This window comes from Salmo trutta, chromosome 19, assembly GCF_901001165.1.
Source record: "Salmo trutta chromosome 19, fSalTru1.1, whole genome shotgun sequence".
Lineage (NCBI taxonomy): Eukaryota > Metazoa > Chordata > Actinopteri > Salmoniformes > Salmonidae > Salmo > Salmo trutta.
The window spans coordinates 53,125,596-53,147,627 of record NC_042975.1 but is presented as its reverse complement, the minus strand read 5'-3'; the positions used below and the strand labels follow the sequence as shown (position 1 = coordinate 53,147,627).

At 43.3% G+C, this 22,032-nt stretch overlaps 1 protein-coding gene across 7 annotated transcripts; it reads left to right on the top strand.

Moving 5' to 3' along the window:
* The first annotated feature begins 42 nt into the window (after positions 1 to 42).
* Positions 43 to 21,877, top strand: LOC115154978 (uncharacterized). Of its 7 annotated transcripts, none has more exons than XM_029701732.1 (19): positions 43 to 247; positions 1,147 to 1,199; positions 1,303 to 1,392; positions 2,153 to 2,277; positions 2,562 to 2,664; positions 2,805 to 2,873; positions 3,073 to 3,273; positions 3,544 to 3,640; positions 5,333 to 5,550; positions 5,911 to 6,064; positions 6,536 to 6,732; positions 6,903 to 7,020; positions 7,219 to 7,424; positions 7,596 to 7,713; positions 20,474 to 20,643; positions 20,891 to 20,988; positions 21,081 to 21,226; positions 21,382 to 21,428; positions 21,700 to 21,877. In XM_029701732.1, exons 2-18 carry the CDS (start codon positions 1,176 to 1,178, stop codon positions 21,414 to 21,416), a joined length of 2,169 nt encoding a protein of 722 aa, XP_029557592.1. In that variant the 5' UTR covers positions 43 to 247; positions 1,147 to 1,175; the 3' UTR covers positions 21,417 to 21,428; positions 21,700 to 21,877. The 7 variants fall into 7 exon arrangements, with proteins under 7 accessions (XP_029557592.1, XP_029557589.1, XP_029557587.1 ...); XM_029701729.1 differs by having other exon boundaries at positions 2,521 to 2,664; XM_029701727.1 differs by having other exon boundaries at positions 1,064 to 1,199; positions 2,521 to 2,664.
* The last annotated feature ends 155 nt before the right edge of the window (positions 21,878 to 22,032 follow it).

Sequence of the window (22,032 nt, the reverse complement as noted above, 5' to 3'; positions counted from 1 at the left end):
CCACAGTATCGCTGTGTCATCGACTGACAGACTGCTGTAACAGATGATGTGGTTAGCTCATACTTAAAATACCAATCAAGGCGTTGTAAGATCTGGCATGCGCCAACAACGCCTGGGCAGAGAAACGCCCTTGTTATTCGACATGGCACATTAAGCTGAAAATTAGCGCTTTCCCTTTTGCATTACAATCTTTGAATGAAAATGCTACAACGTTGCCATAATTACTATTAGTGGGGAAGTCTTGACTGTAAGTAATATAGCTCAAAAAACGGTAGATACATAGCCTATGCAATTAGGCTAATTGTTGATTCACCTGCCAGGTGTGTGGTCCTCACCCAGTCAAAATGGCAGCTGATAAGACAATGTGCCTGATTCAAGAGTACAACAAATGTGAAAGGACATTTGTAAGTTAATTTTACAAATGCACAAGAACCTTGTTGTTTATGAAATCACAATTATGAAAGATGAAAGCGTTATCTGGTGAGCTGCTTTGGTTTTAAAAAAGTATTAGGCCTACGAATATAAAGGAGAAAAAGTGTCCAAAGCTTTAGAGTGTAGTTGGTATCCAGATTTGGCTGCTGTAACAGTTGATATATTGCATGGGTGTATTCATTACGGAAACCGTTTACTGTTTAAGAACCAAACTAGTTTCTGTTGGACAAATTGGGCTCCCGAGTGGCGCAGCGGTCTAAGGCACTGCATCTCAGCGCTAGAGGCGTCACTACAGACCCTGGTTTGATTCAAGGCTGTATCACAACTAGCCGTGATTGGGAGTCCCATAGGGCGGCGCACAATTGGCCCAGCGTCGTTAGGGGTAGGCCGTCATTGTAAATTTTGTTCTTAACTGACTTGCCTAGTTAAACGTTAAAAAGAAAATTCAGGTAGATCCTTCCCCATTTTGTTTGCTTCAGTTTAAGAAATGTTTTGCAACAATCGGTGGAATGAATACACCCCAGAGCAAACATAACAAAACAGGGAGGGACTGACCAAAAGTTTACAATAGAAACTCTCGTTTGCTTTTTCTTTTGAAGTAAATGGTTTGTTGTGAAATGTTTTGCAACAGAATCACCTTAATGATTTCACACCTGGTGTCATGCCCAAGGAATTAATTTGTGTGCTGTGACTGACTGACTTTGATTTTTTTAGTGTACTTTTGCTTTGCATCCTTCCCATCTATGCTACTGACACCATACCCATTGGTAAGTTGGTATCAAACCTGCATCCCTCTAGTCTCTACTCACTTCATAACCAGTGACTACCTACAGTGTACAAAGTATATGACATCCTCTTTATTTTGTGAAGGAATGTTCAGAACTGAGTGTCAGGATCGCCACTTCTGGCTGTCAGTCAAGTCGAGCCTCCTTGGTCAGAAGTTTAGGTTTGATGTTGAAGGTGAGTGAGATATCTAGTATGTAACTACACTTTGAAATAGTGGTGATATGTGAATGCTTCCATACATACAGCTGTTACAGTAGGTAGTGTAAAGCATAAAACAGAGAATTCGGCCAACCTTTACTTGGCGATACTTCCTAAATTCCCGACTTGTAAGACAACACATCTTCTAAACTTCCATGTCTAGTTGTCTAAATTCGTTGGAATATAGAAAATGCTCCATTTAAAAAATATATATTTTTTGCTCCATGAAGTAATCCAACAATGTGTACGCCACTATCTTGTTTATTTCAAATCTTCTCATTGATCGAGACTGGTGAATTTCATCCTGACATGAGGCACTTTGGGGTGGACACCCACCTGTCTCAATCAGTGAGAGAAGATTTTAAATAGACAAGATGGCAGCGTACAATATTGTTTACTTCACGGAGCAAAACATTTAATAACAGAACATTTTCTAAATTAAAGCTAACCCCATGTAACTACAAAGGAAAATTTGGAAGACTTGTTCTCTTCCAAGTTAGGACTTGAGGAAGCATCGCCAAGTGAAGGTTGGTCGTAAATTCTCCATGCTATGCTTTACGCTACATACTCTGTAACGGCTGTATGGAAGCATTCACATATCACTGCTGTTTTAAAATGTAGCTACCAAGTATGAGGCTTGTATCACTGCATCACATGAACAGGTCATAGAAATGACCACTCTATTCCCCCCCCCCCCCCCCCCCCCCCCCCCCCCCCCCCCCAACCAACCAACCAGATGGCAGTGGAGCCCACACCCTCTCAGGCCAGGGGGCTGCAGAATGTGGCTACACCATGGTGCTGGACTCCTGGGGGGACCTGGTCCTCCGTGCCTCCTACCTGGCTTGTCATGTACACAATGAGGTGATTATTACTATCAGTGTCTGGAAGCCACAGTTTGGCGATTCATAGCGAATAGGGGGGAATCGGGGAGGAGCCTCTAAAGAACTAAGACCATCAACTTTTAATTGTGAGTGAGTGGTCACCTGTTTTTCTTCTAAGGGTTCCTAATGATTCAAGTGTGAGCAAAATTATCATGTGTGCCTGAGTCAGTTTCTACATTTAGCATTTTTGTTAGTATGCCTCCTGCTATATTATGTTCTTCAGAAAGACACTGCTTTCCGACTGCTGGTGTGGTTTGTGAATAGAGATGTTGACGGTGAGGAGATGTCCTACCCTCTCCAGCTGACCTGCCCTTTACACCAGCCATGGAATCCCCGGGAGATAGTCTGTGAGGAGAACTATATGGAGGTCATGGAAACTTTTAACTGAGTTATATGTGACTGACTGTACCTTTTTGATCTATTATCGTCTGACATGATTTACTCATTATTCATTAGGATAGAATGTATTTGCATATCGTTGTTCAATTCTTTATTTTCCAATATTAGGTGTCTGCCATAAAACAGGTCCCTCCTGCCAACCACAAGGGTCTGGAATGGATGACACCACCACCTGTGGTACATATTCCCTTTCACACACTGAGGCCAACGAGAGAGCCATTCATGCTTTCCACTGTGATCAAATACACATCTTGTAGATGTATATTTTATCTGTTGGTCAAAATAAAATAAAATTCAATAGTGTTTTGTTGTTCCCCATATCCACCTCTTTCAATGCCTTTGAATTCTTGATTAATACCTTGTAATCTCTCTCCAGTGGTCGGAGGAGGGTTTGAGGGAGTGGCGTGTGGTGTTCCGGGTGCCAGGTGACCAGCAGGGGAGTGATGGGAGACCCTCTATGAAAGAGAAGACCCTGCCTGTAGAGATGGCCCATCTCCTGGGCTACCACATCAACACCACAGAGACACGTGTTCTGCTGCGCTGTGCCTATGGCTCCCGCCTCGCCTACATCCTACAGGTCAGACTGCAGAGCCAGGGCTGTAGATCTGTTTCCATTGGTATAGCAATACTCCTTTAGGTCAGTTTGCTTTGCTCTATTTCCTATGGATTACTGGTCAGATTCACCAATACCCTTTTCACGCTATCGTGATAACCTAAACCATGCAGTTCTGGATTGGATATTTTCTTTTCACAATGTCCTCTCCTGTGCAGTTCCAACAACTGTCCAGTGCAGCTTGACTCGGTTCTGCTTGGCTAAGTAATGTGAAAGCTTTTCTAACTATTTCAGGAGAAAGGTATCGAGGTGGAGGTGGTCAGTGCCACCATTCTTTACAAACACCACTGGACACTTCTAAGAGTGGATGCCTCGGTTGCTTGCACCACAAGTACATCTCTTTTGATCATTGGAAAATAGACTGTTCATAACTGAATTTCATTTATGTAATTGAATGCATGATATGTGAACATGACCCCATTTGCTTCTAACCTGGTCCCAGATCTGATTGTGTGGTCTTGCCAGCATACAGTTGAAGTCGGAAGTTTACATACACTTAGGTTGGAGTCATTAAAACTCGTTTTTCAATCACTCCACAAATATCTTGTTAACAAACTATAGTTTTGGCAAATCGGTTATCTATCTACTTTGTGCATGACAAGTAATATTTCCAACAATTGTTTACAGACAGATTATTTCACTTGTAATTCACTGTATCACAATTCCAGTGGGTCAGAAGTTTACATACACTAAGTTGACTGTGCCTTTAAACAGCTTGGATAATTCCAGAAAATTATGTCATGGCTTTAGAAGCTTCTGATAGGCTAATTGACATAATTTGAGTCAATTGGAGGTGTACCTGTGGATGTATTTCAAGGCCTACCTTCAAACTCAGTGCCTCTTTGCTTGACATCATAGGAAAATCAAAAGACATCAGCCAAGACCTCAGGAAAAAAATGTAGACCTCTGCAAGTCTGGTTCATCCTTGGGAGCAATTTCCAAACGCCTGAAGGTATCACGTTCATCTGTACAAACAATAGTACGCAAGTATAAACACCATGGGACCACGCAGCCGTCATACCGCTCAGGAAGGAGACGTGTTCTGTCTCCTAGAGATGAACGTACTTTGGTGCGGAAAGTGCAAATCAATGTCCTCTGGTCTGATGAAACAAAAATGGAACTGTTTAGCCATAATGACCATTGTTATGTTTGGAGGAAAAAGGGAGGGGCTTGCAAGCCGAAGAACATAATCCCAACTGTGAAGCACGGGGGTGGCAGCATCATGTTGGGGGGGTGCTTTGCTGCAGGAGGGACTGGTGCACTTCACAAAATAGATGGCATCATGAGGCAGGAAAATGATGTGGATATATTGAAGCAACATCTCAAGATATCAGTCAGGAAGTTAAAGCTTGGTCGCAAATGGGTCTTCAAAATGGACAATGACCCCAAGCATACTTCCAAAGTTGTGGCAAATTGACTTAAGGACAACAAAGTCAAGGTATTGGAGTGGCCATCACAACGCCCTGACCTCAATCCTATAGAAAATGTGTGGGCAGAACTGAAAAAGTGTGTGCGAGCAAGGAGGCCTACAAACCTAACTCAGTTACACCAGCTCAGTCAGGAGGAATGGGACAAAATTCACCCAACTTGTTGTGGGAAGCTTGTGGAAGGCTACCAGAAACATTTGACCCAAGTAATACAATTCAAAGGCAATGCTACCAAATTCTAATTGTGTATGTTATCTTCTGACCCACTGGGAATGTGATGAAAGAAATTAAAGCTGAAATAAATATTTCTATACTATCATTCTGACATTTCACAGTCTTAAAATAAAGTGGTGATCCTAACTGACCTAAGACAGGGAATTTTAACTAGGATTAAATGTCAGGAATTGTGAAACTGAGTTTAAATGTATTTGGCTAAGGTGTATGTAAACTTCTGACTTCTCCTGTATATGGTCATTTGTAATTCCAAACACACGTGCCCATAACCATAAGTGTTCAAGACCACATAAACTGTTCTGGGATCAGGTCTATTTTGCCTCTACAGCAGTTTTAGTACCTTACCCCCTCCTCTTCTCCAGACAAGGCCTCCATGGATGGGAAGCACATTCTGTGGAGGTTCCCCAAGGTGCTGTCCACCCTGGTGCAGCCCCCCTTCAGAGACAAGGGCCTGACGGTGGGAGTGGAGGGACGCTACCTGAGTGACTGTGTGGCCCGTCAGAGAGGATATGACATACAGGAACAGGATGGAGCTGTGGAGATCAGGATTCCATTTGGTGCAGAAGGTGGCTACGTCAAGGTATTACAGACAAAGGAGATGGAGATTTAATTTCACTGGTTTTCGTTCTTATCCCAGTTTTAATCATGAGCTGTACTTAGTTAATTTCCTAACAAATACTGGTGGCATGTCAGTGAAGTACTGACTATTTTAGTGAAGAAATGGGTGGCTTGATTTGAAGTGTGAGCAGGTGACATGCACAACTGACAAATGTCCAATCTTTGTGAATTTTGTGGGGAATAAAGCACTCAGAAGCAGCATATGTGCAGTGCCCCAGCCTCTCCTTTCTTTGATTTTACTCCTTGATGCTGCAGCTTCATTATGCTTTTCATAATGCCATTGATTAATTTATGTTGCCTTAACCATTACTCTCTCCCTCAGAGCCAGGTGGTGGATGGCCAGTACTCCCAGTCCTATTTCATTGACCTGTTCTACATGCACCAGTGGGAGGATTCTCAGTCGGCTCACACTGAATACCGCTCCTTTAGACCCCTTTCTATCATCCATCTGCCTCAGACACCAATCCTTATCAACAGCAAGTAGTCCTTATACCATACAAATGAAAAGAAAGTTGCATATCTCCCCTTTCTGTCACTTTGGCCAACGTTTCACTTAAGAGCCTCCAGCAGTGCAGGGTTTCCCATACTCTGTCCTGGGGCACCCCCCTAGGTGCACATTTTGGTTTCTGCCCTAGCACTACACAGGTGACTCAAGTAACCAACTAATCATCAAGCTTTGATTATTTGCATCAGCTGTGTAGTGCTAGGGCAAAAACCAAAACTTGCACCCGGGGGGGCAGGACCAAGTTTGGGGAAACTCTGCATTTAGAGTGTGCTCATCCCTATTTGTGATGTCTTGTCAAATCCTATGGTCGTCGTCTGACAACGACATGACCATAGGAGTTGGCAAGAGGGCACAAACGGATCTGGAACCAGGTTAACTTCCACCAACATATTAATGAGAGAACTTACAGTATGGAATGTTATGACTGTTCTTCCTCCTGCAGAAACCAATCCCTCTGAGGGACAGTTCTCTGTGTCTCTGGGCTTGTTCCCTCATGACGTGTCTCTGTCCAACATCACCGTGGGGGACCAGTCCATGGCAGAGCAGCTAGGGGTTTACCTCTCACAGGTCCCCTTCCCCAATGGCACCCATGCCTACCTACTGAAGACCCCCTTCTCACACCATCTGGTCTCCCAGAAGGTGAGGGCATGTTAGTACCAGTCAGTGTGATACTAGAAACACTGAAGCAGTTCATGTATGAGATTAAGGAACAGTAAAATTGCTCTGTGTGTGTGTGTGTGTTCAATACTTAAGCTCTGACCTTAGTCTACATATTTTTCGCTGATATCCTCCTGTCTCTGGTCCTGTAGTATCTTGGGCAGGGGTACAGGAGGTACAGTCTGGCAGTGACCTTCACTCTTTCCATCTCCCCCCACTCTGACCTGTACCACCACCCTGCCACCGTAGAGGCTGTCCTACAGGATGTTGGTATGTATGACTCGCATGCATTCCCATACAAGTACAGCCCCTCTGTGAGCTTATAAGGTTAAATTAAACTCAAAAGGTAGGCTACTGTAAGGTAGGCTAACACCTGAAACCATTCCCTGACTTGAAAATTGTCAATCTATCCATCAAACCTTCCAACCCATCCATCCCTCCTTCTGTTCTCCTTCCCCTGTCCTCCAGTCCTGCCCAGAGTGGAGGGGGGGTGCTCTGATAAAGGGGTGCGTCTGCAGCTGCACTACGGAAACATGGACACCCAGTGGGAGGTGTACGTGGGGGGTCGCAGGCTGGACTGGGAGCTGGTGGAGTTGGGCGACTACGCCCTGGAGACCAGGCAGGACTACTTCAGTATGGTGATCCCTCTTTACGGCCTTGGCATGGCCTACGAGGTGAGGGGACTAAACCAGTTTAGCTGTTGGGTTCTATTTGTTATGGGTGGCAATGTACATTTTTGTAGTGGGCATAACAAAGTTGAATCAAAGTGGCTCTATACCCATATTTAGCCTTAATCTCTTGATCACAGCCTGTTCCTCTTTTTTTGCTCTCTCGCTCTCCGTCAGGGTCTGAGTTTGCAGGGGCTGGTGGTAACTGTGAAAATGACACTGGAGGACAGAGAGACGGCCATACAGGAGCACACCTTCACCCAGCGCTGTGTCTTCCTTGTGAAGGAACTACTGGGTAAAACAACTAATGCATTTACAATACCATCCTACATGCATACATATTATGCAATGCATTCGGAAAGTATTCAGACTCATTGACTTTTTCCACATTTTGTTACATTAAAGACTTATTCTAAAATGGATTAAATAAATGTTTTCCCTCATCAATCTACACTCAAAATGACAAAGCAAAAACAGGTTTAGACATTTTTGCAAATGTATAAAAATAAAAATGACCTTATTCACATAAGTATTTGGACCTGTTGCTATGGGACTCGAAAATGAGCTGAGCTGCATCCTGTTTCCATTGATCATCCTTAAGATGTTTCTACAACTTCATTGGACATGATTTGGGAAGGCACACACCTGTTTATACAAGGTCCCGCAGTTGACAGTACATGTCAGAGCAAAAACCAAGCCATGATGTTAAAGGAATTGTCTTTAGAGCTCTGAGACAGGATTGTATCGAAACACAGATCTGGGGAAGGTCCCCAAGAACACAGTGGCTTCCATCATTCTTAAATGGAAGAAGTTTGGGACCACCAAGACTCTTCCTAGAGCTGGCTGCCCGGCCAAACTGAGCAATCGAGAGTGAAGGGCCTTGGCCAGGGAGGTGACAAAGAATCCGGCCAGGGAGGTGACAAAGAATCCGTCACTCTGCGAGAAACTTCCAGAAGGACAACAATCTCTGCAGCACTCCACCAATCAGGCCTTTATGGTAGAGTGGCCAGACGGAAGCCACTCCTTGGTAAAAGGTACATGACAGCCCGTTTGGAGTTTGCCTAAAGGCACCTAAAGAACTCTGATCATGAAACAAGATTCTCTGGTCTGATGAAACCAAGACTGAACTATTTTGGTCTGAATGCCAAGTATCACGACTAGAGGAAACCTGGCACCTTCCCTGTGGTGAATTGTGGTGGCAGCATGCTGTGGGGATGTTTTTCTGCGGCAGGAACTGGGAGACGAGTCGGGATCCTTGATGAAAACCTGCTTCAGAGCGCTCAGGCCCTGAAACTGGGATGAAGGTTCAGCTTCCAACAGCACAATGACCCTAAGCACACAGCCAAGACAACTCAGGAGTGGCTTTGGGAGAAGTCTCAATGTCCTTGAGTGGCCTGGACTTGAACCCGATCGAACATCTCTGGAGATACCTGAAAATAGCTGTGCAGCAACGCTCCCCATCCAACCTGACAGAGCTTGAGAGGATCTGCAGAGAAGAATGGGAGAAACTCCCCAAATACAGGTGTGTCAAACTTGTAGCGTCATACCCAAAACGACTCAAGGCTGTAATCGCTGCCAAAGATGCTTCAACAAAGTACTGAGTAAAGAGTCTGAATAATTACGTAAATGTGATATATCCGTTTGTGTTTAATACATTTGCAATAATGTCTAAAACACTTTTTGCTTTCTCATTATGGGATATTGTGTGTAGATTGACGGAAAAAATATTTAATACATTTTAGAATAAGGCTGTAACGTAATAAAATGTGGAAAAAGTCAATTTGTCTGAATACTTTCCGAGTGCCCTGTATACAATACGCTAAGGATTATAAACCGAGGGAGGATCTCCTCTTATAATGCCGTGACGATTTTCTTCATTTTAGGCTCAAAAGAAGCATGTCATCCTCCCAAATGGTATTATCCAGTTTATATTCCGCTGTGGTTTTTTGTTTGGAATTGCACGGTTACTATAGCATCATCCTACCAATAGTTCCTGCCAGTATTCTTTTAATAATATGGAATTCCCCTCGACCACGCCCACATATTGGGGAAAACCAACATTATTTCCTATTGAACCCCATTGTAGAAGAGGCAACTTCATTGTTGATTTTTTTTGTTTTGTTATACAGAAAAAATCTCAGGTGTTGTACAGTACTTGTAGCCAGGTCAAAAATCCTGACCTGGGGTTCGCAATGCTCCCATGTAGGGAAATGGAGCCTATTTGGTATGGAAGACTGGGAAATGTGGGGATGGGGTGTCCAAGTAGAAGTAATTAAAATAATTGGCAACATCAAATGGCTTTGTGATGAATAAGCCATCTGATTTGAATAAAGATGGAGTTTAATTTCTTTCTACCCATTTAATTTAAAGTACTCCAATGTTTTCCAGAATTCTCTATTTAATTGATTTTGGCTTCATAATACAATTTATTTTTGTTGAGTTTAGTCACACAATTTCTCAATTTGCACTAAGTCAGCCAGTCAAATGTTCAGCCAGACTTAGCCACTCATTTTTCCTCATCTATTTCAACCATAGTTTTTCAATTCCTCATCAATCCATGGAGCCTTAACAGTTAGTTTCTTAACAGGTGCATGTTTATCAATAATTGGAAGAAGCAATTTCATATTTAGCAAGTGCAGTATCTTGATGCTCCTTATTAATCACATCAGACTAACATATATTTCTTACATAATCGACATAAGAGTCACAGCAAAATCTTTTGCATGATCTGTTATTTACATTTACGTCATTTAGCAGACCGTCTTATCCAGAGCGACTTACAAATTGGTGCATTCACCTTATGATATCCAGTGGAACAACCACTTTACAATAGTACATCTGTATATTTTTGGGGGGGGGTTAGAAGGATTACTTTATCCTATCCCAGGTATTCCTTAAAGAGGTGGGGTTTCAGGTGTCTCCGGAAGGTGGTGATTGACTCCGCTGTCCTGGCGTCGTGAGGGAGCTTGTTCCACCATTGGGGTGCCAGAGCAGCGAACAGTTTTGACTGGGCTGAGCGGGAACTGTGCTTCCTCAGAGGTAGGGAGGCGAGCAGGCCAGAGGTGGATGAACGCAGTGCCCTTCTTTGGGTGTAGGGACTGATCAGAGACTGAAGGTACGGAGGTGCCGTTCCCCTCACAGCTCCGTAGACAAGCACCATGGTCTTGTAGCAGATGCGAGCTTCAACTGGAAGCCAGTGGAGTGTGCGGAGGAGCGGGGTGACGTGAGAGAACTTGGGAAGGTTGAACACCAGACGGGCTGCGGCGTTCTGGATGAGTTGTAGGGGTTTATTGGAATAGGCAGGGAGCCCCGCCAGCAGCGAGTTGCAGTAATCCAGACGGGATATGACAAGTGCCTGGATTAGGACCTGCGCCGCTTCCTGTGTAAGGCAGGGTCGTACTCTGCGAATGTTGTAGAGCATGAACCTACAGGATCGGGTCACCGCTTTGATGTTAGCGGAGAACGACAGGGTGTTGTCCAGGGTCACGCCAAGGCTCTTAGCACTCTGGGAGGAGGACACAATGGAGTTGTCAACCGTGATGGCGAGATCATGGAACGGGCAGTCCTTCCCCGGGAGGAAGAGCAGCTCCGTCTTGCCGAGGTTCAGCTTGAGGTGGTGATCCGTCATCCACACTGATATGTCTGCCAGACATGCAGAGATGCGATTCGCCACCTGGTTATCAGAAGGGGGAAAGGAGAAGATTAATTGTGTGTCGTCTGCGTAGAAATGATAGGAGAGACCATGAGAGGATATGACAGAGCCAAGTGACTTGGTGTATAGCGAGAATAGGAGAGGGCCTAGAACTGAGCCCTGGGGGACACCAGTGGTGAGAGCACGTGGTGCGGAGACGGATTCTCGCCACGCCACCTGGTTGGAGCGACCTGTCAGGTAGGACGCAATCCAAGAGTGAGCCGCGCCGGAGATGCCTAACTCGGAGAGGGTGGAGAGGAGGATCTGATGGTTCACAGTATCAAAGGCAGCAGATAGGTCGAGACGGATGAGAGGAGAGAGAGTTAGCTTTAGCAGTGTAGAGAGCCTCCGTGACACAGAAGAGCAGTCTCAGTTGAATGACCAGTCTTGAAAACCTGACTGATTTGGATCGAAGGTCATTCTGAGAGAGATGGCAAGAGAGCTGGCCAAGGACGGCATGCTCAAGAGTTTTGGAGAGAAAAGAAAGCAGGGACACTGGTCTGTAGTTGTTGACAGCGGAGGGATCGAGTGTAGGTTTTTTGAGAAGGGGTGCAACTCTCGCTCTCTTGAAGACGGAAGGGACGTAGCCAGCGGTCAAGGATGAGTTGATGAGCGAGGTGAGGTAGGGGAGAAGGTCTCCGGAAATGGTCTGGAGGAGGGGATAGGGTTAAGCGGGCAGGTTGTTGGGCGGCCGGCCGTCACAAGTTGCAAGATTTCATCTGGAAAGAGAGGGGAGAAAAAGGTCAAAGCATATGGTAGGGCAACGTGAGCAGGACCAGCGGTGTCGTTTGACTTAACAAATGAGGATCGAATGTCGTCAACCTTTTCAAAATGGTTGACAAAGTCATCCGCAGAAAGGGAGGAGGATTCAGGAGGGAGGAGAAGGTGGCAAAGAGCTTCCTAGGGTTAGAGGCAGATGCTTGGAATTTAGTGGTAGAAAGTGGCTTTAGCAGCAGAAACAGAGGAAGAAAATGTAGAGATGAGGGAGTGAAAAGATGCCAGGTCCGCAGGGAGGCTAGTTGTCCTCCATTTCTGCTCGGCTGCCCGGAGCCCTGTTCTATGAGCTCGCAATGAGTCGTCAAGCCACGGAGCAGGAGGGGAGGACAGAGCCGGCCGGGAGGATAGGGGACATAGTCAAAGGATGCAGAAAGGGAGGAGAGGAGGGTTGAGGAAGCAGAATCAGGAGATTGGTTGGAGAGGGATTGAGCAGAGGGAAGAGATGATACGATGGAAGAGGAGAGAGTAGCAGGAGAGAGAGCGCGAAGGTTGGGACGGCGCAATACCATCTGAGTAGGGGCAGAGTGAGTAGTGTTGGAGGAGAGCAAGAGGGGAAAAGGATACAAGGTAGTGGTTGGCGACTTGGAGGGGAGTTGCAGTGAGATTAGTAGAAGAACAGTATCTAGTAAAGATGAGGTCAAGCGTATATCCTGCCTTGTGAGTAGGGGGGGACGGTGAGAGGGTGAGGTCAAAAGAGGAGAGGAGTGGAAAGGAGGCAGAGAGAAATGGGTCAAAGGTAGACGTAGGGAGGTTAGTCACCCAGAACTGTGAGGGGTGAGCCGTCCTCAGGAAAGGAACTTATCAAGGCGTCAAGCTCATTGATGAACTCTCCAAGGGAACCTGGAGGGCGATAAATGATAAGGATGTTAAGCTTGAATGGGCTAGTGACTGTGACAGCATGGAATTCAAATGAGGAGATAGACAGATGGGTCAGGGGAGAAAGAGAGAATGTCCACTTGGGAGAGATGAGGATTCCAGTGCCACCACCCCGCTGACCAGATGCTCTCAGGGTATTCGAGAACACGTGGTCAGAAGAGGAGAGAGCAGTAGGAGTAGCAGTGTTTTCTGTGGTAATCCATGTTTCCGTCAGCGCCAAGAAGTCGAGGGACTGGAGGGTAGCATAGGCTGAGATGAACTCTGCCTTGTTGGCCGCAGACCGGCAGTTCCAGAGGCTGCCGGAGACCTGGAACTCCACGTGGGTCGTGCGCGCTGGGACCACCACGTTAGAGTGGCAGCGGCCATGCGGTGTGAGGCATTTGTGTGGCCTGTGCAGAGAGGAGAGAACAGGGATAGACAGACACATAGTTGACAGGCTACAGGAGAGGCTACGCTAATGCAAAGGAGATTGGAATGAAAATTAACTAAACAACTGGGGAAGCGAGAGCACAGGGCCTCCCTCACTAACCATTCACTGAAACACTCGTATAACTTTTTCAACTTCCACTTTAGAAATATAATTGATGTAAACTACAGTGGTTCAATGTTTCCAGGAATAGGCTCAAACTTAGTTTATTCAGCTAGATAACTTGGTACGGTATTCTTCCGTGAAACCCACCCAGTGCACCGTGTCCTATGACGCCGTAGCTAACTAGCACGCTAGCATCCAATAACACACGGTTAGCACCAATACTTGGTTACAACAAACTACCAATACGTGTCCGTGTCTAGTTCCTTTCATAATGCAGAAGTGATTAAACGTTGACTAGCTAACACAAAGTCAGTCCTGCTAGCTACACAATGGACTACACATCTTGAAAGTTAAGCTTACGTTGCAAAAATCTTATTGACTAAAAATGATATAGTGCTGCTAGAGTTGGCTAGCTAGCTAGCAATGGCTGCGTTTACCTTTATCTTACCTTTATCTTACCTTTATCTTTGATACAAAGACAACTATGTAGCTAGCTAACATTACACTAATCAAAACGTTCCGTTGTAATGTATTTAGTTTCTACAGTACTGCTAGTTGTTATATACTATTTTAAGCCCAGCTTTTGGAACTTTGGCTTTCCTGGATAACAGCAACTATATTGTGATCACTGTATCAAATGAATATGGATACAGCTTTAGAACAAAGCTCTACAGTATTAGTACAAATGTGATCAGTGGATGATCTTGTTCCTGTAGTGTTTGTAAACACCCTGGTAGGTTGATTTTAATAACCTGAACCAGATTACAGGCACTGATTACACATGGGGTGAACAGCTGCAGTGATTGTTCTCTATCCAACAGCATAGACTGAGACAGACCTGCCCAGCAGTTCCGACTTTGTTTAAATTCAGTTTTGGAAAAAAATTGACCAGATACAATGCTTTTTTATAGTAAAAGAAATTGACAACAGAATTTCAGCATGCTTATAGGGAAGGACACTCAACAAGCACAGCACTTACACAAATTACTGATGATTGGCTGAGAGAAATTGATGATAAAATGATTGGGGGGCTGTCTTGTTAGACTTCAGAGCAGCTTTTGACATTATCGATAATAGTCTGCTGCTGGAAAAACTCAGGTTTATGGCTTTACACCTCCTGCTATAATGTGGATAAAGTTGATTTTCTAACAGAACACAGAGGGTGTTCTTTAATTGAAGCCTCTCAAATATAATCCAGAATTAGGAATTTCCCAGGGTAGCTGTTTAGGCCCCTTGCTTTTTTCAATTTTTACTAATGACATGACTGAGTAAAGCCAGAGTGTCTATGTATGCGGATGACTGAACACTATACACGTCAGCGACTGAAATGACTGCAACACTCAACAAAGAGCTGCAGTTAGTTTCAGAGTTGGTGGCAAGGAATAAGTTAGCCTTAAATATTTCTAAAACCTAAAAGCATTGTATTTGGAACAAAACACTCACTAAACCCTAAACCTCATCTAAATATTTTAATAAATAATGTGGAAGTTGAGATGACTAAACTGCTTGGAGTTTCCCTAGATTGTAAACTGCATGGTCAACATATTGATGCAGTAGTAGCTAAGATGGGGAAAAGTTTGTCTATAATAAAGCAATGCTCTGCCTTAACAACACTACCAACAAAGCAGGTCCTACAGGCCCTAGTTTTGTCGCACCTTGACTACTGTTCAGTCGTGTGGTCAGGTACCACAGAAAAGGACTTAGGAAAATTGCAATTGGCTCAGAACAGGGCAGCACGGCTGGCCCTTGGATGTACACAAAGAGCTAATATTAATAATATGCATGTTATTCTCTCCTGACTGACACTACTACATAGAGCCATAGAACTCTATTCCACATCAAGTAATTGACGCAAGCAGTAAAATTAGATTTATAAAAACACCTTATGGAACAGCGGGGACTGTGAAGCAACACAAACATTGGCACAGACCGACACATGCATACACACACGATAACATACGCACTATACATACACATGGATTTAGTACTGTAGTGGTCGAGTTGGGGCCTGAGGGCACACATTGTGTTGTGAAATCTGTGAATGTATTGTAATGTTTTTAAAATTAGCTGGACCCCAGGAAGAGTACTAATGGGGATCCATAATAAATACAAATACATAAGACAACACGTTGCACATTTTGTAACTTGAGAAATACGGCACCAAACACCTTAGTTAATTGTGCAAATAACATCCTTGGCAAAAACGTCTAAATGAATTACAGATTCCTTGAGTTATCTTCGATTTCATTCTGGGGATTTTGAGGAAGTGAAATAGGCTTCCGCATCTAGTGTCTCATGGGGGACAAACATCATTAAACCAAACGCAGAATCGGTCAGGAAACACCTCCAAGAATAAAATTTCGGAAAAACACCGGTGCCAATCGGTTTGTTCAGTTGCAGTTTAATCTACAGTGCCTATAGAAAGTGTACACCCCCTTGAACTTTTTACTCACATTTTGCTGCCTTAAAATATATTCTTAAAAGGATTATTTTTATTTTTTAGCTTTACACAACCTTCAAAATTAAATAAAGTTGTGTTCACAATTAAGATTTTTTATTTTATTTTTTATCCTAATTGGATAAATCTCCACCCCTCCTGAGTTTAATAGTTGGTGGAAGCACCTTTGGCAGCCATTACAGCTGTGAATCAATTTTATTAAGATTCTACCAACGACCAAATATATCCATTTATTTTTCTAAATTGCTCAGTAAATCTGGTTGGGGGTCATTGATGGACAGCAATATTTAAACTGTTTTTTCTTATGCAGATTTAAATCAGGACTAGACCTCTCAGTAACATTCAACACCTTTTGGAAAGCCATTCTGGTGTCTTTTGCATGAAAACATTTTGTAATTGTCCCGCAGAGAAATAAAACCCTAAACCCAGGGTTAGGTTTCAGAAGACTAAGGTGGGGTTTCCTCTAACTTTTTACCTAGGCTTTGCTCCTTTGATATTTCATGGATGCCAAAGGAAGCCAGGCTTCCCCAAATATTTGACCAATAGAACCATTTAAATTATACAATTTATTTGGTTTCTCTGTCTTCATAATTTTCCTTCAATTCACAAGTGACTGAATCTCACCGGAGCACTCATCCAAGCAAGGGGAAACGGCGCCCCTCTGTCTCAGTATGTATAGCCCATGTATCTGTTGCTGTCTGGACCAAACTACTATGACATGTAGCCAATCAGCGCTGAGCTCAACTGTAGGTTGCCCCCCCCCCCCCCCAGCTTGCTTGCTAAATTATCCCTTTCCTAAACCATGGATTGGGAATTTGGATTTGTGGTTTTCAGTTAATTATCTGTACAGGCCAATGATTATGACAGCGATTCTGATCTAACCATAAATTCTTATATTGTGCCACTGGCCTGAGATGATTTAAGTTCAATTTGTAGCCTAGTAAGCTCCCTTTAACTAGCTAGCTAACTTTTGGTAGGCTGATTCTTTGTTGCCCATGCGAGGAAGTTAGGCTAGCAAGCATTTTAGCTAAGTTAGCCTATGACAACAAAAAACAAAAGCGTACTGTATGACAAAGCCATAGACTGTTTTGCCAACATGAAAGAGAGGATGGCAACAACTAGGTTGAGTCAACTTGAATTTTTTTACTTGTGCCGCACACACAGACAGAAATCAGTACCATGAACAGCAACATGATATTTAGGAACATTGATTGGACTAAATCGTTTTTGGTATCTTTTTTAAGATTGTTTTCATTGTATTAAACTAAGCATATATAGCCTAGTTGATTTGATGTTTAAGTTGAAATGGTGCTGGAATAGCGAAGGCAGTGCTCCTGACTTGCGGTAACTCTGGTTCTAAATCAGTTTAGTAAACTGACAAACATGGAATCAAATCACATTTTATTGGTCACGTACACATATTTAGCAGATGTTATTGTGGGTGTAGCGAAATGCTTGGGTTCCTAGTTCCAACAGTGCAGTAGTATCTAACAGATCTAAATGTAAAAGAATGGAATTAAGAAATATATAAATATTAGGATGAGCAATGTCAGTGACATTGACTAAAATACAGTACAGAATACAGTGTATATACATATGAAATTAGTAAAGCAGTATGTAAACATTAAAGTGACCAGTATTCTATGTATATAGGGCAGCAGCCTCTTAAGGTGCAGGGTTGAGTAGCTGGCTAGGGATGGCTATTTAACAGTCTGATGGCCTTGAGATAGAAGCTGTTTTTCAGTCTCTCGGTCCCAGCTTTGATGCACCTGTACTGACCTTGCCTTCTGGATGGTAGTGGGGTGACCAGGCCGTGCCTTGGGTGGTTGATGTCCTTGATGATCATTTTGGCCATCCTGTGACATTCGGTGTTTTATGTGTCCTGGAGGGCAGTCAGTGTGCCCCCAGTGATGCGACGGGCAGACCGCACCACCCTCTGGAGAACCCTACAGTTGCGGGCGGCACAGTTTCCGTACCAGGCGGTGATGGAAGTTGTGAAGGAAGTGAGTTTGTGTTTATACAGGACCTCCCGCCCTCACATACCATCAATCATGTCAATGCGGAGATATACGGAGCCATCCACATTTGTAAAAAATTTGAGGCGCATGGCGGTACGGAGCTCAATTTGGCCTCTGCAAACCTGTGGAGGCTTCGCAAGTGCGTCACACCATCCATATGGTGCCTCCGAACACATTTTCGGATCAAGCATAAATTGGCTTTGAGTTGTGCATGTCAATGCAATAGAATCCTACTCCAATGCGCTCTGTCTACAAGAAAACCACTTGCACAGTTTCGCATAGTTCATTTGTTTCGGTATGTTATATTACGTTGATTCGAGCACAATTCCCACAACAGAGCGAACCGTTGATAGTGTTAACTAAAGGGGAAAGTTCTAGAAAGTTGAGTAGTTCAATCTCGTGCTTCTCAGTGCAGGCTGAAATTTCATCTGCACGGCAATCCGAGGGCAGCTATATTTATTTTTATTTAACCTTAACTCAGCAAGTTGGTTAAGAACAAATTGTAATTTACAATGACAGCCTACCAAAAGGCCTTCTGCGGGGACTGGGATTAAAAGTAAATAAATTAAATATAGGACAAAATACACATCACGACTAGAGACACCACCACACTACATAAAGCGAGAACTAAGACAACCGCATGGCAGCAACACATGACAACATGGTAGCGACACATGGCATCAGCACAAAACATGGTACAAACATTATTGGGCACAGACAACCGCACGAAGGGCATTAAGGTATAGACAACAATAGTGAAGCAGCCACAATTGTCAGTAAGAGTGTCCATGATTGAGACTTTGAATGAAGAGATGGAGATAAAACTGTCCAGTTTGAGTTTTTTTTGCAGCTCGTTCGTCGATAGCTGCAGTGAGCTGGAAAGAGGAGTCATCCATGGATGTGTGTGCTTTGGGGACCTTTAACAGAATGTGACTGGCAGAATGGGTGTTGTATGTGGAGAATGAGAGCTGCAGTAGGTATCTCAGTATTTTTTGCAACGGTGACACAAATAATGCATGCACTGGAAGGTAGTTCATAACATTGGATGAAATGGTACTCACACACAGCTATTTCATGTTTCTAAACTATTTCTTTATCCAGACAAAGGGCACTGCTATAGGATCCCCCTATGGCTCCTAACAATGCTAATTTGTATGTGGGTTACATGGAGAAACAGTCAATTCTCAATCCTCTCAAAAATATTTTTGGGGCCTAACATTATTATTTGGAAATGTTACATTTATATTTTTGTTTTGTGGAGGGGTTATGAAAAACAGCTCCAGGCATTCCATGCTTTTCTTAACTATTAACTCTGAGCACCTGAGATTTACTATGCAGTTTGACACACGTCAAATCAGTTTCCTTGAACGTTTGATTTTTGTGTGAGGATAATGTTCTATACACTGATCTTGACAGGAAACCTACTGATCATACGTTTGTTGAGGGCTTATGGAGATCACCAGCTTCCCTTGAAAAACAGTTTGACCTAAAAACTATTTAGACAGAAAACATAGCTGAAATGCAAAGAAAATTCAAGGAGAGGGGTTTCCAAAATGGTGAGATCAGTAGTGCTATTGAGACAATCGAAACCTCTCAAGGACAGTGTAGCAAAAATAAGCTTTTTTGCTTTCTTACTACAAACTATTCAAAGTGCTCTGAACAAATTAAGGGAATCGTTCACAAACATTGGCACATTCTGAGCCGACGACAGTGTTGATAATGTTTTCCGGCAATCTCTTGGTATTCTCGCGGGGCAGAAATCTCAGATCAATTGGTCAACTTTGATTTACCACCCCAAAATACCCCTGCACACCGTCTATTTGCGCCTCTACCAGATGGAAACTAGAAGTGCAATGGCACTTCCAAACAGGGAAACAGATCTCAATTGAAGGTGTTATCACGTGCTCCACTAAGGCAGTTATTTATCTTATAACTTGTCCTTGTGGTAATTGATGTGGGTAGAACAAAGCGCAAATTAATGGTGCAAAAACTCGCTGTACTCAGTTGTGGCCCACTTTTTTGGAAGCTATTTCATCTCTTCGCTATATCAGCATAAAACATGTCACCCTACCTAGGAGAGGGGGTGACCTTGACAATTTATTGTTAAAACGAGAGGCCGCCTGGATTGTTAATTTTAAGACCCTTGCTACCTTCGGTCTCAACGTAGACTTTGATCTGAAGCCATTCTTGTGATTGTGTTTTTGCTATCCATTGTAAATGTTTATCTATGATCATATGTTATCATTCATGCTTTTTTTACATGTTCTGTAAATCAACCAATGAAATCAAGTCACATGATTACAGACACCTATGTGTTTCCTTTCAAAGTATTAAAATTAGTGACCCACAGTGTTTGTCATTATACCCTGATGAAGCTATACAAATATTGCATCTGAGCTCCTAGGGTGTGAGGCTCTCCTTTTTCTTTTTCAAGTCTAGAGATGTTAGTCTGCTTAAATAAAAGAGAACTTAACTATTTCGTCTTAAATATTAGATTTCTCTTTGACTTCAGTCAATATATTATCACTAGTGATGATATTGTATATTGACTGAAGTCAAAAATCTGTGGCTCCTTAAATGCATGTTATCAGTGCTCACAGTAGTTTAGAAAGTGGTCATCCAAAAATAAATACAATTATATTACTATGGTGGTCCTTTTGCTTTTCTATAGTCTAGATGTTCTTCCCTTCTCTCTCCATGCAGTGTGCCTCCCAGACAGCAGGATGGTGGTGTTGGTGGATACATCCAGGGTTTCTTCAGCCGTCAACCCCAGGCTAACATCCCTGCTGGATGCCTCCTGTGTTCCCATAGAGACTGATGGAGCTAGGGCTCTGTACAGCTTCTCTCTAGACTCCTGTGGTACCTCCACAACTGTGAGTGGACCTCATCTCGACTCTACAGCGTCAGCAACTTTGATTTCATCTGTTCAGAAATACCATATTAGTTTTGTAGGTCTTTTGTTGCGATTTAGATCTGACTAAATGAGAAATGAACTTTTTCATTGGTATCATGGGAATGGGATAGGGTTCGATGAAGGGAAGAGTTGAAGAATCTCTACTCTTGTACCATTGTTTTGGATTTTATTCTCTACAACACCTGATGACTCTCCTTTCTACCCAGCTGGTGGAGGATCAACTGGTGTACACCAATGAAGTCCGGTATCGGCCCAAAGTCCCCATAGATCTGAAGACCCTCAGCTCCCCATATCCCCACTTCAGGTGAGAATTTTTTTTTCTCCACCTTTTGCAACCATATTCCAATATTTCCACTGTCTGTTTTTGATTGATTGACTCCATTAATTCATTTATAGTGTCCCAATTGGTTGCATCCACCCAGCGAATGGGACCCGGGGCCTGACAATGTACCAGCCCCGGGCCCTCCCTGCCTGGCCCCACAGCCGAGCCTCTCGCTCCCACCACCATCAGCCAGGGTCCCAGCAACACCCCTTCATCAGAGGTGAGCTTCATCCATCTGAATAGAATAAGGAGTAATGTCAACTCTATTCTTGACATTTCTATTGGCAACATTTGCCAATACTGTCCCTTTAATGCCTCTATTCTGACATAGCTTCGATTGCATTTTCCAACCACTTGTCCTCTGAGTCCCTATAGGAAGAAAACGTAATGGGCTACCCGCTGGAGGTTGACATCAGTAGCAGGTATGTGTCTCTCATTTCAGTATTTGCAGATTACACTGTTTAAGCATTGCTATATTTTACTGTTGAGCAACTGTTTTTTTATTTATTTTTATGTTCTCTGGAACATATTTCATGTTGACTAAAATAATTACCCATAACTTTCAATAATTAATACTACCACTGTACACGGCTTTGATACCTTGAAGGCATTGGAAAGAGGGGCAACTACCTATGATAGGACATTTAGTGACTGTTTATCTTGTTTGTGTGTTGCATGGTATTGTATTTGCAGGCCCCCTGTCCTCTGAGGTGTACCCGTACCAATGATAAACCTGGTCACCATGATGCCAGGGGGTCCTGGCATTATCGTTGTATACTGGGCTGTCCCTGATTTGGCCAGTCACAGCCCAGCCTTATACAACATCATGACACGTAATGTCTGTCTAATAAAATAATAATTTGGCATATAAGCATGTTTATTGATTTTTTTTTTTGTCTAGGAAAGATTTCCATCAATACAGTACATCAAACAGTGGATGGGAAGCATTTGGCAGCAGGTGTAGGTAGGAGTAGTATAGCACTATTAGTTTAACCAATACAGCTACAAAACTGTTTTTTATTTATA

Bases quoted from the DNA above. Each gene is read 5' to 3' on its own strand.
- LOC115154978 (XM_029701726.1), top strand. The intron at 2,874-3,072 runs GTACATATTCCC...ATCTCTCTCCAG, and splicing joins GGATGACACCACCACCTGTG to TGGTCGGAGGAGGGTTTGAG. The intron at 3,641-5,332 runs GTACATCTCTTT...CCTCTTCTCCAG, and splicing joins CTCGGTTGCTTGCACCACAA to ACAAGGCCTCCATGGATGGG.